The 15,927-nt window shown below is 38.9% G+C and overlaps 1 protein-coding gene across 1 annotated transcript in view; it reads right to left on the bottom strand.

The window, feature by feature from the left end:
• MGAT4A (alpha-1,3-mannosyl-glycoprotein 4-beta-N-acetylglucosaminyltransferase A) overlaps positions 1-15,927 on the bottom strand; it is a 75,637-nt gene that overhangs the window by 11,899 nt on the left and 47,811 nt on the right. Inside the window, exons 7-11 of the mRNA XM_009472570.2 lie at positions 15,687-15,762; positions 14,131-14,245; positions 5,323-5,453; positions 4,575-4,682; positions 3,987-4,180 (exon numbers count right to left, since the gene is read on the bottom strand). Coding sequence (XP_009470845.1) covers positions 3,987-4,180; positions 4,575-4,682; positions 5,323-5,453; positions 14,131-14,245; positions 15,687-15,762 — 624 coding nt within the window. The remainder of the gene's footprint in view (positions 1-3,986; positions 4,181-4,574; positions 4,683-5,322; positions 5,454-14,130; positions 14,246-15,686; positions 15,763-15,927) is intronic.

A 15,927-nucleotide genomic window follows, 5' to 3' on the forward strand; every position in this document is an offset into this window, starting at 1 on the left:
AAAGGATGAGCCTCATATTTTAAAAATATAAAGCAAATTTAGATAAATACACTGGTCAGGTTGGGGTGGGTTTTGGATTTTAGTGGGGTTTTTTACCTTTCCACAGTCTAAAATACATCCGTGTCTTCTCCTGCAGCTTTTTTTTTTTAATAAAGATCAGTATTTGAAAGCAATTTGTACTGAAAGAAATGTGAAGCCCTTTTTATAAATATCCATTCTAAATTCCTATTGCAGAAAAGTTGACAAGTGTAAACATAATCTAATTAAAACAGCCATAGGTTATGTGTTTCCAAGGGCTTCCTCAATGTATTAGTGCATATGTTCTTTGAAAACAATATCTGATTTGTGTCAATCACATCTATAGGGAGGAGTGTGAAACTTAGGCAGCCAAAAAAGAGATGGTTGTGATGATGATGGAGACCAGCATCACTTAAGTGCTGCAATGGAACGTCTTTCTGGGATGTGTTTTGGTTTTGTTTTTTTTTAAACTAGGATCCCATTCAAAGTTTATTACCTCTGTTTAAGACTCACTACTCATCCACCAATATTTCAGAGGTTCCTACATACAAAAAAACCTCAAACAAAGCACTGTCTAAAGTCAAAAGCTCTTCACAATGAGCTGCTCGAGTACAACATTCCTCACTGACATCTCTGAAGAAAAAGAGTAACTAGTAAAGAAAAGAAGTATCTTGAATCTGTTATTTATAGTGAAGAAAATGAATTTACATTCAGCACTAGCATTAAAGTAGTAATAATGTATGCTTCATAAAGAAACTCTGAAATATAACTGTCAGTTTTAATAATTAAATGTGTGCTTGGAACAACAGTGTACATACCAAAATAGCAAAGTGGATTTCAATAATTATATAACAACCTAAGGGAACAGAAATTCAGTATTTCTTATCTTTACAATGTAGGCTGTTTTGAGCATTTAAAAAACAGTCCATCCATTTGTTTTTAAAAAACCCAACAAACCAAAACCAAACCACATCTTCAACACAGCTGTGCAATTTGTTTTTAAGAAGCAAGTCAGTGGATCTACTTTCATTCTCAAGGATATGCTACTGAAAGAGAGGTATGTATCTTCTTATTGCAAAAATAAGAATGAGATCCTAGCTTACTATTAAGGGACTTCAGTGTTGTGGCTGGAGATGATCTGCTTGGAAAAAAAATAAAAAGGTTCAGTACAAAACCTGTTACTAAAATGAGCATTAGACAATTCCAATTTACACATCCCTGTTCTCCAGGTGTAGTTTAGAACAAGCACCATCTATTTGACTGTTCAATATCCAGCAGGGATCTGCCCACCAGGTCTTGCACAGCATAGCCACAAATGTTACTTTATGCTCAGCGAAGTGAGCTCAGTTCTCACTTTAAACTATTAAGAGATCCTTGCCAGTGCTATCCCTGACAATATTCCCAGATCTCAAAAATGAAATATTTGAAGACTTAATGAAAACTAATTACTGAACTTCTACATCCAGCAGAAAATTTAAATTCAGTTCAGAAAAACGTTTGGCATGGAAAAATAAACTACAGGAACACCTTAATGCTCTGTCACAGTGTAACAGACCTGCCATTCATTCAGTCAGAGTTGTGGTCAACATTTCCACTGAAAAACTTGTTTATCAAGAATTTATTATGGGAGTTATTAAGCAGCTACACCTCAAACTTAGTAGACAAAATTTTCTGTAAATTCAAAGAGCTTTTGTATTGCTTTAAAAAAAAAAGGGAAAACCTGTTGCATCCCTTCATAAACACAAGATGGCTTTCAAAAGCGTATTTTCTAGTCTTAATTGCCACAATCAGATATATCTCCCTACCAGGTAAGTCTTCCTAATGCTCATTCCATTTTCCCTTTTCTGTGTTTCAACCCGCAAGTCACAGTTTTATTTTTGACTACCTCACCAAGCATCCTTAAAATATCAGGAAACATCATTGCTCCACTTGACCTTCACCTACCAAAATCTGCTGCTGCCGAAGTTAAGCAGACAAACAAAAACAAGTCCCCAACACTTTGAAATTCCATCATCTGTAGCCCTAATCAGCCACTGACTTCAGAAAGGCAAAATACTGCATTTGTGAGGACACTGTGGCAACAGAAGCTAAAATCATAATAAACTTTGAAATGGCTTACAATGATAGCTCAAAGAATGTTAAGTCTGAACAGGTAGCATCGTTCTAACTGGTGGACTTCCTTTGAGAAAGCAACAGAATACAAGACGTTCCCTTTCTTCTAAAACGAAAATGCACCAACAAAAAAAAAAATCATATCATCCTCTACTGCTGGGACTGTTCTTGACACAGCAGGTAGACGTAACTACCTTAGGCCTAGCTACAATTTTCTAGGGCACAATAAAGAACACTATCTTCCCACCTTGTGCGCAGATAATTAGTACTTACTCGTTCCCCCAGTTCCCTCACCATTAAGGTAATTCATATAAAAAAATATTTTCTTCAGGCCTGTGCATGCCATTTTTTAAATAACAGTGCTGACCTATGACACTTGCTAGCAACACTTTCCAAAATTGCCATTGTGCATTTGACTCATCCTAATTCACCCCAGATCAACATTTGCTGCTTACAGTTACCCTATTCCTAACGTAGATGCATATAATTCTATTTAATTAAAACCAAAACCAAACACACAAATTGGACAACGTTTACTTTATAACTTTCAAATGGAAAATTTGATCAAAGAGAGATCAATGAATTCATACATCTGAGCTGAAAAACATCTATTTTTTAAACTACTGGCACAGGATAAAAAAGATGCTGCCTTTAATCCAAGGAGGTATGGCAGTCATATTCCTCAACACATGCATCTTGGAAAGCTTGAAAAGTCTTTTAAAGGATAGCAATCAACTGAGAGAGTAATTTGACATCTCAAATGACAAACTTGAGTTTCATAGGTCAGACTAGTTTGGAACAACATAGTAACAAGGAAACTACTGATCCTCGCTGTTACGCTAAGCCAAGGTGAAGACTTCGCCTTTGATTACGTACCAAGGCACGGAAGTTGACTAACTGGATTCAGTTCAGGACTGCAAAAAGGGCTGCTTCACAAGAAAAATATCCAGGCAAATTGATCCAAAGAAACTTTGCTCTACCAGACTATAGGTACTGGCCTCAAAAGAACACATAAGGTATGTGAAGAAAGGAGAAAAGGAATCCACTAACATAGCAACACTTAAGCAGACACTAAATAAACAATTTATTTTATAAGTCTTGGACTACTATGTTGGCAAGACAGTAAAAAGCAAAGCAGCAAGTAAGTCTCAATAAAACTAAAGGATGACTACACTCTAAAGTGCAAACTCTATTATCCTTATTTAATCTGACTAGTAGCTAAAAAGAAGTCACCTTTAGTCCTCTAACAAATCACAGATATTTGTATTTCAAGGGCACACCCGCCTGCTTTTTTTTGTGTGTTAAATGTTTATTTTTTTCTAAATAGGTCAACTTGAAGTCTTAGCACGGTGACTTTTTTCAAGCCCTAAAGCTACATCTAAAAAACATTACCCTTCAGAGTTCCCAGCTTTCAGGTCTGGGGACATCATGATATGCTCCAGCAAGATTTCTGATCTGGACAATCAAGGGACTGAGGCTGCAGGGCACAACATACTGTACCACACACCATGCTGCACAATTGCTCTGTAATTAGAAGCAGACCAACCAAATACAAATAGAATCAAACTGGCTTCTTTTAAATTCTCTTATGAACTGCCAGAGAAGTACTGGTTTTGAATTGCATTTATAAAAAAGGCTCTGGATTAAATTAAAAAAAAAAAAAAAAAAAGGCAATACAAAATTTACAGTAGTAAAAGAATCAGGGGGAAGACACTAACGATCATAGTTTCAGCTGAACTCCAAAGACTCTATGTCATTTCACTTTAGTTTATAATGACAGCCCCAAATTCTATCTTCAAGCATTCTTGGCGAACAAGCAGCTTTAGATAGGAGATCAAAGGCAAATAATTACCAACCTTTCTACATTGACTGGCTTGTCAAATTTAAATAGAATATAATCCCCAGCAACTGGTGTGACAGCCCAGAAAAAATCTTCCCCTACGTAGGTTTTTTCTAGCGTATGCCCTTGGTAGACTTTTAAAGATGTTGAAACCTCTGCAGGTGGATTCACGTGGATTTTATGCAGTAACGGTTTCAGGAAGTCTTTATCCTAATTGAAAGAAAGACAAACATCATGCTGGTCAGATAACCTGGTTTATTATGTTTTTTTCCCAAGTGGTTACACTTAAAATAAAGACTTGCATCAAACGGAAAACGAATGCATTACTCATTTTTGGGTGTATCAGATCTTGTACTGATTAATAAGATGAACATGCCATTAAAGTAAAAAATATTCCCTAGCAAAAATCCACAAAAATAAGCTGAGGTTAGTACTTCTTATACTTGATACTAACCGGTTTAAATGAGAGTTCATTCCAACTGGAGTAATACACAACATGCTTGAAAATGCCAGACAACAAGAAAATGCCTGTTTTCTCAAAGGCTACAAAGTTTTTCATTTAATCAGCCTGCTCTGGAAAGGAAGGAAAATTTTAGCTACTGACTGTGAGTTTCTGGATCTTCCCTGCTAGAGAGGAGTGGAGGCCAACATGCTGGAAAAGAGAAGGCCTGAAGCGTATCCGTAGGTTAGATTTCTGTCGATCACAATGTTTCTGAAATGGGGGAGAGGGGCAAGGGGGTTAAAAAAAAAAAAAATCACATTAGTAAAACCAACACAAGGGTGCTGAGTTTTTACTGCAAGTATGTGATATTACATGAACCAAGAAGACTCAACAAGAACTCAGACCTATTTATCCAGTTGTTCGTTTTCATTCCAGAAATCTACCAAGACTGCTGTGCAAATAGAATACTGTTCAAGGCTCTTGCACAGAACCTGTTTATTCAGTCTTTCAGCAAGAGTGTTACTTGAGAAATAAAGAACCAAAATCCAAAGTTTATTCCCCATTCCGAACCTTGTCTCTGACTGCTATCCAAGCAGTGGCATTCTGCAGAGCCTCAGTGGGGGTTAAGTGAATGAGTTTATTTTAGGACTGTTATAGACAGAAACTAACTAGACTTTTGCTTTTCATCCTACTGCATACATCTCCAAAATCTGAAACAATAACAGTTATAATGCCTCTGAGAACTGTCTCTATAAAGTTCTTTTTGAGATTAAAATCTTGGTAGGAAGAAAGACTCTTTCAGGACATGCAGTAACCATAATACACAGTATGCTAGCCTTCAGCTCATCAAAACCAACTCATTCACCATCATGAAAACACTTTAGAAGCTTTATAATAAAAACAAACTTACAGCATCTTTCTCAGGGTTACACACTTTCACCCAGAGGATATGGTCCAGGAGCCAATCAATGGGTTTCTCCTTATAAAACATAAATATGAACTCTACAATAAGAGTGATATCTGGAGACTGGAACATTTTACCTGTGATGACATTAAGAATAACTGGAGTTATTTTAGATTAAAGATAACATTGTCTTTTGAAAACAGTAAGACAATAGATGACAAGTTTGTGGCAAGACAAGAAATGTTAGCAATGAACAACTTGAAATCTCAATGCTATTAAAAGCTCCATACCTTTCAGCTATGCAAAACTAAATAAAACAACTACTCAAACAAGAACTCATTGTAATATATCTTGGTGCTATCAAAATATTCAACGTATACTACAACACAGTCTCCTTAAGAACAGAAATTGCCAGTCAACAGAGAAATAAGAGTTACGGGTTTGTGTCTATTATTCTCCATGCCACGTGTAAGCTTCAAGCATCTGAGAAAAAGAGCTGTTGCAAGTTTTATCTGCCCAGTCACATCATTTCAGCTCTTGCAGGTACAAAAAGCAGAGATGGAACCTCTACCACTAATTCCAGATCCTTCTCTGTAGAAAATCAAACAGAAAGAAGGAAGCTACTAGAACATAACCAGAGACAATGCAACTTAAAAAACCAGAGACATCACATAGCAGCAACCAGAGCTTTTTCTGAAATGCATAGGCCATCACCAAACTCATACTTGAGGGCATTTCCAACTAGCCACACTCAAAGCAGTCAGCTGCCTAGTAGAAAGTCTAAGTCCCTCCCACAAATAAAAACTGCAGAACTTGTTCGCCAAGTACTGCCATGACTTTGGGGCTTCCAAGACAGCATACTGCTTGGTCAAGTACAGATAGACTTCTGGGTGGCACTGTGACACAGGGTTTTGGGGAATCCTGCAAACTGTGAGGCTTAAAGGAGGCCTTGGCAAAAGAAGGAAAGTTACTGTTGATGAAGAAAGTCTATTTACTATCAACAAGATAGAGCAACTTTTTTACGTGATTGTGGAATACACTTCGCTGGCAGCACAGGTGTCTGAAGAGAAAGGTGGCCAATACACTGGGCTATTTGTTAAACTGAATGCAACACTTAAGAAAGGTGCCTTGTATGAAGACACTGCTACCAGGAGCAACACGTAACTGGGAGTGGGGCAGTCCAAGGCTGAAAACAGACTGACAGCAAGTGCTTGTACCAGGGACTGAGTGCCAGCTGAACTCCCAAAGGCAGTTCCAGATTTGACGGCAGATTCAGAAAACATCATCAGGTTTGCAGATTAAGTCTGCCTCTACTTTGCGAGGCTACAATGGAGGAGGCAAGGGAGAAAGACACTACATGACAATGAACCTCTCAGAAGGACACTGGCTGAAGTGATTCAATTCTGCAGACGGTGCTGAGATGTGGGCAGTGCTGACTTAGACAGGCATGGGCTCTTGGGGCACGTGTGCATTAATGGATCAGAGTCCAATAGAAACTCTTCTCCAATGCAAGTCTTCTGCCTGTCCACACTTGGGAGTTCTGTACAACACACTAACACACAGCACTTAGGCATGTGAAATGGTTTTTTTCCACTTTTAATCTATGAGGCCTTCATAGGCTTTTCAAATAGCAAGTTCCACAAGTGGTAGAAGTCCTAATATTTTCTCCTTCTACATTTAGGAAGAACAGCTGGAGTAGACATTAAGAACAGGTTCCTCTCTGAGGTAGCAAAAACACTTCCCACACTCATCAGAAAACGGGAGCTGGTTCTCATCTACAAGAGGACAAAAATCTTTGCAAAGGCCACTAAGGAGCTGTATAGGCTAGTCTGGATGACAAATAGGGAACAACATTTTGTATGAAGCTTAAAAACTATGAGTAGTGTAACACTCTACTTGAGCAGGTGGCTGAGTAGAAATGAAGAAATGGTGCAAGCAGTCTACCTTATTTAGCCATTAAGGAGGATGTTCACATTTATATAAACAGACGAGAGGATATACCTGAAGTATCACCCTGAACCAGTACTACACAAAAGGTAAAAAGTTATCTAGTCTTAAGTGATTAAGAACATACATTTCCACTGTGAATGTACACGTGGACTACCACTCAGAGCCAGACATTCAGTTACTTCTCTTTCTTTTGAGGCTCACTGAAGTCTGTAATTCATAGAAGACTATCGCAAGGCAGCATAAAAAAAACCCAACAGGGTTGGTTGTTACAACCCCTGTTGTAACAGGGATGGAAACTTTCCATACTGAAACACATGACTGAGCCTGGCACATTATACAATATCTCAGAGTAGATAAAGAATGCCAGGTTGTTATCTTACATGTAATAGCAACAAGGATATTTTTAAGGGAAAGCATCAAAGTTGCAGGGGCCCCGTCATGTGTGGTCTGACACTGCCAAGTATCAGACTCTTACATATGGAGATTTGCTTTGAGAATGCCAGGATCTCAAATTGCAAGATCCTTTATTTTCTCAAAAAGAGGATACATACCTAGGATATCACCTAAAGGGTCTCAACCTTTCCAGAAAACAGGTCTGATGCGATCTCATTCCCTTATGACTTGTATGAAATTGGGTAAGAACATAGCCAATGAAATAATACTTATTTTGGAATTCTGAGATGAGTTTGGAGGAGTCTGAGCAAGGCTACATCATGATGCAGTCCAATAAACATGGAACAAGCATCTAACGAAAGTCCCAATTATTTCATCTGTTGGAATGATGTTATATTCATAAAGCAGACCATTCACACAGTCGGGTGGAGAAGTAAACGTGGTAGGACATTAACTGACCTGACATTGCTAAAATCAAAGTTGTCCCTTACAAAAACCTTTAATTTGGCTGTTTATAAAGCAAAAACATTGACATCGCTTGTAAGTACTTGTTGCAATGAGGTCCTCAAACAGGCATCTCCACTTGAAAATACTCTGTAACTAAACTTGAAGCTCTCACTAAACAAGGGACAACTCCTACTAAGCTAGGGACAACTGCAAAGCTTCCTTCATTAAAGACCTAAGACAGATGTTATGATTTTTTATTAGTATATTGTTACTATTTACACACTATATTGTTGTCATATTGTTTAACATTATTTGTGGAAGTAAATATTTAAAAATGGGTAGGAAACAATCATATGATTTGTGCAATGTTGTGTAAAATATTCATGCAGAATAACAGCTCTTTCAGCTTGTCACGCTTCCAACTAAATGGGCTCCCAGTTTTCCTGGTGATTCATCTCTGCCTACTGCTTTCAACAGCAAAGGGCGGTAGAAGAGAAAAATATGAGAAACCCTGATCAAACACCAGCTGAAAAATGGGACTAATCAGATGTTTCTGGGATGTTTACGGGACTGAAACCATCATTTCTAGATGACACCTGCTGAGGTAGTCTGCCAGTCACTCCTGCTTCCAGAGGAAGTGGACTTTTCCATGCGGTGTCAGAGAGATGCACAATAAGATGTGACTCAGAAAACAAAAACACCCCCACATTATTGCTCCAATCTCAATGGAAGAAGACTGACTGAAGAGACAGTTTATCCTCTTCCGGGAGGTATATACAGTCATGCTGCTCTGGAATCTTTTTCTTCTTCTACCCAAGGACAGATCAATATAACCACACTGTACATGTTTTCCTTTGACTAGCTCATCTTCTGAAGAGCACAAGGATTACAGTCTTCAGTTGTTATCTATGGTGAAAAGACACTCACAGACCATGTCACTTAAAACTCGAATGTTAAGGTACAGGATCCTTACCTACAATTAAATAAGCAGAAAACAAAACTGAAGGTAAGAGTGGGAATTGACTCTTTTCCCTAAATTAAGTTATCCTAATTTTACCTAAAATAGAAACAGGATATCAACAAACAAATTATTTACTTCCATACGGCAAACTTGTCTAGGCCCAGAGGCACTTTGCTCTATGCCTAGATTGGCATACTACTGTCAACCGTGCCGTCAACCACCCCTGACTCAGGGAATAATCTAGTTAACACGGTGATGTCACACGACACACCAGGAGAAAACAAAACATAAACAAAAAAACCCCTGATACATTCAACTGCAACTAGTCAGAATATGCTAGGTAAGCACCGGGTGGCTGTACCTGCACTGCACTGTACATCAGCTGGCCTCTCTACATTACACTGCCCAGCACCGTGGAAGGGTTCAACAGTGCAGGCAAAGCCTTCTTGCTTTAATTCGTAATGATCACTGGAGCAAAGATGAACAGGCAACACCCTGCTCCTGAGACAAGCCCTTGTCTCCCTTCAGTAACCAAGGACAGACATCCCCATGCTACTTGCTGAAACGCTGTCACCACCTTCCACACCCAGCTTGGCACAGCTTTGCCCCAGCTCCTTGCCCTTCAGTATAACACAGCATCCCTCACCTGTCATTTCTGTCTCGGGACACCACCAGCGCAGCCCAGCCCAGCAGTACTGCCGTGGATCAATTTCCCCCTTTTCTCCCCCAGAACACTTGTGCTACACCAGCTCAAAAACAGGCCTCTGCAGTGAAGCCCCTGGTAAAACAGGTCTTCAAAGCTCTGGACCCCTGACTGTCCACAGCTACTCCTTGTGATGAAAAGCAGCCCAGTACAACTTCTGCTCCACAGATCTGACACCCCAGCCCCTCTGAATCCAAATCAGCCAAGCCCTTGCCTAGCCTCTCCTGAGTGCGGGTAGCAGCAGCTGCCTGGCATCCCTAGGGCATAGCCATAGCCCAAGAACAAGAAGCAGCATTTGCCAATTTGTCCTGCAGTCCTGTGGCCTCCCATGCAGCTGCAGGTCAGGAAAGTGCTGTGAGCCATGGAGCCATTGAGATGCCATCCAAATCCAGCCTACAGATTGCCCACTGGCCATCTCCAATACGCAGTCAAAAATCATCAGGCCAGAGAGACCTAAGCAAAGACTGCAGTCAACACGCACTGCCTCAAACCGAAGACAATGCGAAAGAATTGAAGCAATGGCTCATCTTGCACCGTGTTCATGCACTTCGTACAGTGCATGAGAACAGACATAAACCAAGGAGACTCTGCTGACAAAATTTCAGAGGTTTCACAACCTTCAGAGGTGCACACAACCTACCCTTGGAAAGAAACTTCAAAATCCAAAAGAATTAAGACTTAAAGGTAAAATCTTGCTCCATAAATCCCTGGAGATTTACAAAATGTGGAAGACTCTCTCCATATTATTTATCTATATTGATAAAAGTGAAAGCCAGGACTGAAAAAAAAATATATTGTGGAACATTTTCTGCTATTTATTGTGCCCTACCAAGACTTCTATCTGATTTTCAGTCCATTTAAATGCTATCCTTAGCAAACTAATCTGGCCCTCTCAGTATTTTGTTGGCAAGTACAAGACATACACAAAACAAAAAACTTTGTTTTCTACAGTTCTCTGAACTGCAAATATCTAAATCATTCATTTTCATGCTTCCGCATAAGTGCCATTAAATGTATTCAGTCTACACCAACAATAATTTGATACCTACAAGCACGTATTCTAACTATAGTTGAAGTCTTTCAATGCTTTCCCTGTTAATGATATCCAAATTACTGGCATTAAAACCAGAACCTGTTTGAAGTTATTGAAATCTCAAATATTTGACTTGATCTACTCTTCCCCAAACTTCAACTACATGGACGGCTTGAGTAAAACTGTAATCAGAACAACTTAAAATAATCAGAATGACAGGCCTTAAAACATCAGGGCAGAGTAAGATTCAGAGGAACTGTATAAGACAACCAAAAGGCTGATTTCAGACCCCTCCATTAAAAGTTTGTGGCAGCTGGCATTATAGCTACAGTGCAGAGTACTGCAGATCCTCTGGAAAACACTTCAGCTCACAGGCAGCTGGAAGACAAATCAGTATTTCTCATAAAAAGCTGGCAGAACTGTCCTGTGTTGTGTCAGGGACCGTGGTGCAAACCAGAATCTAGAAGAGCAAAAGATGCATCTCCTTCCACAGAGCTTCTTAGCGAAACAGCATACGTCTCACCCATTATTTATTAGATACTTGACAGCACTTAAGACTGTGCTTTCAGTATTAAAAAACACCAAAGGAAGCAACTTCTGCTCTGTGGCAGAGGTGACAGAATTCTATAATCCTGCTGTCAGCCTAAATAGCTGCATTTGCCACTTCCTCATGTAGTACTTGCATAAATTAGATTTTCAGTTCAGAAATACACTATGACAAAAAACATTTTTACCTAGCAAACTTGCAAGCTGATCAAGGTTTCCAATAGCTTACAGCAAATCAGCCACACCTTTTAGAGATTATTTCTAAATCAGTAGGATCTAGGCAATTCAGTGCTCTACTTTCTCTCTTAGCCATCTGCACTTAAAACTCATCCCCAGTTACAAATAACTGCTTTTGCTTTTCTCCATAGCTATCTGCATTACCAAATTACCATAGTATCAGTCTGCATCAAGATCCATAACGGGATAGCAGAGATGAGGCAAATCTACATTACTTGCATGAAATTTCTATGCAATATATGGTTATAGCACACCAATGTGTCTCAAAGCCAGAAGTTTTAGTCACTTTCATGAATACTAATTTTTCTCTCAAGACTTAAAAGCAGGATAAGTAGCTAAATTGGGAGGAAAAATATCTAATTTAATTTTCTAGGTAGAAAAGCAACATTAAGATGTGTAGCCATAGCTAAATGCATCTGAAATGCTACTGATATCATCTAATTAAAAGGAAGCAAGCAAGTATACAAGGAACAAAGAACAGGGATACGAGCAACAGGAGCTAACAACTAAATTTAACTACAACTTTCAGCCTACACTGAAAAAAAGGTATATAGACAGTATAGAAAAACAACTTTAAAATATTTTTAAACAGTTGTGCAGGTGATTAAGCCAAATCTCAGTATTAAGAACTATCTACCTACCCCTTCTGGCTTAGACACTGTGCCCTCTATGGCAGCACTGAGAACAGAAAGGGGTGGGAAATACACAAATAATAAGTGATCTGAAATACATCTGCATGGGGTAGACAGCTTATGTCTTAAACTGTAAGTCGGTTTTACGCCCATTTTGACACGTCAGTCTTACAAAACTGCAATTTGTAAGCAAGTATGCTCTGCTACTAAATTAAGCAAATGTAGAATGAATGTAAATTACTTCTATAGCCCAGGAACTTCATACAGAATTTACATCTAAAGCGCAATTAGGACTGGAGCTAAAACTCTAACCCCAACTAAGCCCACAATTCAACTGTTCAGAAGTAGAAACAAAGCCTAATCAGATGCTGGTATTCAACAAGTCTCTGCAGCCACAGGATCACAGAGAGTTGCAAGGGGCTCCCCAACAGAAGAGACAAGTCTATTTAGGGCAAAAGCTCCAGTAAATTATTTAAATGCTTATTTCTCCATGATACACAGCTCCATTTCCTGTTTCTTCCTTCCACCTCCGAGGCCACAAAACCAGTCCCGTAACTATTTCAGCAACAGTGCATCTCTGTTGGTAGCCCAAGGCAAGCAAGCAGATCAGTTACGTGGTGGCCAGATACATAAGGAGACTTCCCTTTGCCCGCTTCCCCTCCGTCGTTTCTGTAGGTTAGACTGACAGGCAAATGTATGAAGTACCATTTTGTACCCTAACATAGCATGCTTAGGAGATAAGTACTATTTTCCTTTCTACTCAGTGAATCTCCGAGACCCTGAAAGTCAGGGAACTATTGCCTCAGCAGCACACCTGATGCTGAGCTGGAAACAGGATAGTACTCGCCATTCACACAGTGCCAACATTCTCAGTTCTCAGTGCTGCCATTATGGATCACTGAGCTAAAAATGAAGCCGTTCTCTGGAAAGTAGATCCAAAGTAAAAACAAGAGAACACCAAGAATTTCCAAGAGAATGACAGAACTCAGGACTGCACTTTATCTATTACATGTAGGATTTTCTTCCTGTTCTGAGCTAAACTTACAGCCTTTCTATTGGAATCGTTTGTGTTGACTACATACAGAATCTCCACAGTCTGACTTAGCTTTTGATTTTTCCTCGCATACCTCCAGCTCAGCGCTTTTAAACAGATCATGACACATCACTGCAGTAATGAAATAACCTTTTGATTTGTAAAATCCCTTCAAAACTTCTTTCATTGCTTTTCTGTTAAGCCTAGTACCTCTCAATAAAAACATTATTAGTGTAAGAGCAAAGAAACAAAGTAATTTCAACAGCACCCTGGTAGTCAATCCACAACAGCCCAAGATGCTGCACTAGCTTCTCTCTCTGTTGTTCATTGCAAACGGCAGGCTCTAACTACACCTAAGAAGGAGCAGGCTGCTGTAACTTCTCCTTGGTGGAGTAGAAAGGTGGAGATCGAACAGGCTTTGCAACCAAGACAAACTGATGCCTGCTGATTCTTGGAAATTTTGGCACAAACATCAATGAAGTTGTTCTAGGTGGAGTTAGTTTTCATGCTTTTTTCTTTTACTTCAGTCAGTTGTGTTTTAATGACATTTTTGTTTTAACGGCAGCTAAATTTGAAATAAGTCATTCCCTGCAGTTTGACTGCTAGTATTTTTATAAATTAACTAACTTTTGGTTATAAAAATGCCCTCTTTTCCAACAGTTTGAGTTTGCCTCAGTCCTACAAAAGTATATGAAACAACTGGGAAAAAAAAAAAAAAACACACGAGTTAAACCGGAGCTCCTAAAAAAGCCAATGAATTTCTACTTCTTGATCTATTTCCAGTACAAAGAAGATAGCTTTGAAGTCAGATCACTATTAATTCACAGAGTCTGAGGATGAATGCGTTCTTTTGAACTACTAAAGTGAACATTTTCTTACCAATGAAACCCAGCTGAGAAAATTCTAGAATCATCCAATCTTCAGAAGCAAGCTGAAGTGCAAAATTTTTTATTGTGCTGAAATAATTCTGCTTGACAACGATGTCATCTTCAAGCTAGAGGAAGGTAGCAGCGATATCAACATAAATAAAAAAAAAAGCACCAGCAAAGCAATAGGAAAAAGTACAGCTAGGAAATACTGATTTATAATATATTGCTAACACACAGCCATTATTTCTAATGCAAGCACTGCTATAAAACCTAGATGCTATAGCCAAGAATAACTATTGTAGGGATCACAGTTTATTTGTGGAGAACTAATCCAGAATCTTTCTGTAGTAAGAATCCACAAATGTATCTCAACTTATTACTTCAGAACATAGCTCTTCTAGCATCTCTCTTCAGAGAAAAATCATCCATGAAATAATGTTAGACTAAGTGACATCATCAGTAGAACAAGTAGAATATCTGTATTATTTGTACACAGACGTGACTCTGACTACTCATGCACCTAACAGCACTGAAAGAATTTCTCCTCTGAGACAAGAAGCTGAGAGACACGTTGTCTACAGAGGTGGTATTCACTTCACCTGGCTTTAGCTGCCCAAGAGAAGAACAGGTGCATAGTCCAAACGCATCATCTAGTCCGGGCAGCAGAACTGCCAAGATGTGGTGCTATAAACCCTTTAATTCATACTAAGTGCAGGCCGCTGCTTTAAGTATCCTGCTTCTCCTGTCCTTTCTCTCAGTGCATTCACGCTCTCCCCCTTGTGCTGGCACTAATATTTGTGCGACTGCCTAGTTTCAAAAAGACTGTCTCATGTTATTGGCTGTGCAGCTTCCAGGAGAGCTGACTCTCCAACAGCTCTCAGAGCAGTCAGCACAGCTTTGTAAAAACTAGATGAGATGAGTGGGGCTTTATACCCAAAGGGCACAGTCCCAAAAATCTAAATAAAGATCATAAGCGCAGTTACTCACTAAATCTGCAATACCTGTAGGTAAGGCTTCTACTTCAAAGCAGCAAGACACAATAGAAACAACTCTGAGCTAAATTAAATTGAAGAATTGCTTAATTCTGTTCTTGAAAACCTCTTTAAAAAAGAAAAAAGAAAACAAGGCTAGTAACACATTGAAAACGTATCTATACAGAACAGTCATATTAAAGTGATGCTGCACTTGCCTTCAACAGAAAGTAAAAATGGATTTTAGCTCCATTTCCACTCAAAACTATGCTGGTGTTTTTTGCCTAGGCGACTCAACAGTAACTCATTTAGAGGACAAGGAAAAAACAGTAGTTAAGCTGCCTACATTCCTTCACTTTTTTTACTAAGCATCTTAAGATAAAATAAGTTACATAGGACAAATCACTTTCTACTTCAGAGACACTGTCCTCCACAAATAACTTCCACATATACCATAGCCTCCATACTTAATGCCCTCCTTCAACTATGAAATCAAGTTGTCTCTGTTCTGTGCAGGTCCTTCTGATGTGTCCAACAGCATAATTTCTGGAGACTCATTTGAAAACTTGTCTCAAAACAAAGAAGATAAATTTACCTGAATGTAATAAACCCCCTTTTTCTGGGCATACATCATAAGAAAACAATAATCCAAGTTTTGTTTTGTTCTCCATCTGAAATTAAATTAAAAGCTTAAGGATTATGAAAAAAAGTTATTTCAATACATGCTGGCAATGCAAAGTAAATCTCTCTATGAAGAATGACACATATTAGTGAAAAGTTAGGACAGCTGCTTTTGGCATTGTTCCCTTGGGAAATCCTCCGTCTGAAAAAAAGGA

Source organism: Nipponia nippon, unplaced genomic scaffold (genome assembly GCF_047370975.1).
Source record: "Nipponia nippon isolate SJK-2023a ecotype South Korea unplaced genomic scaffold, ASM4737097v1 scaffold_2, whole genome shotgun sequence".
NCBI lineage: Eukaryota > Metazoa > Chordata > Aves > Pelecaniformes > Threskiornithidae > Nipponia > Nipponia nippon.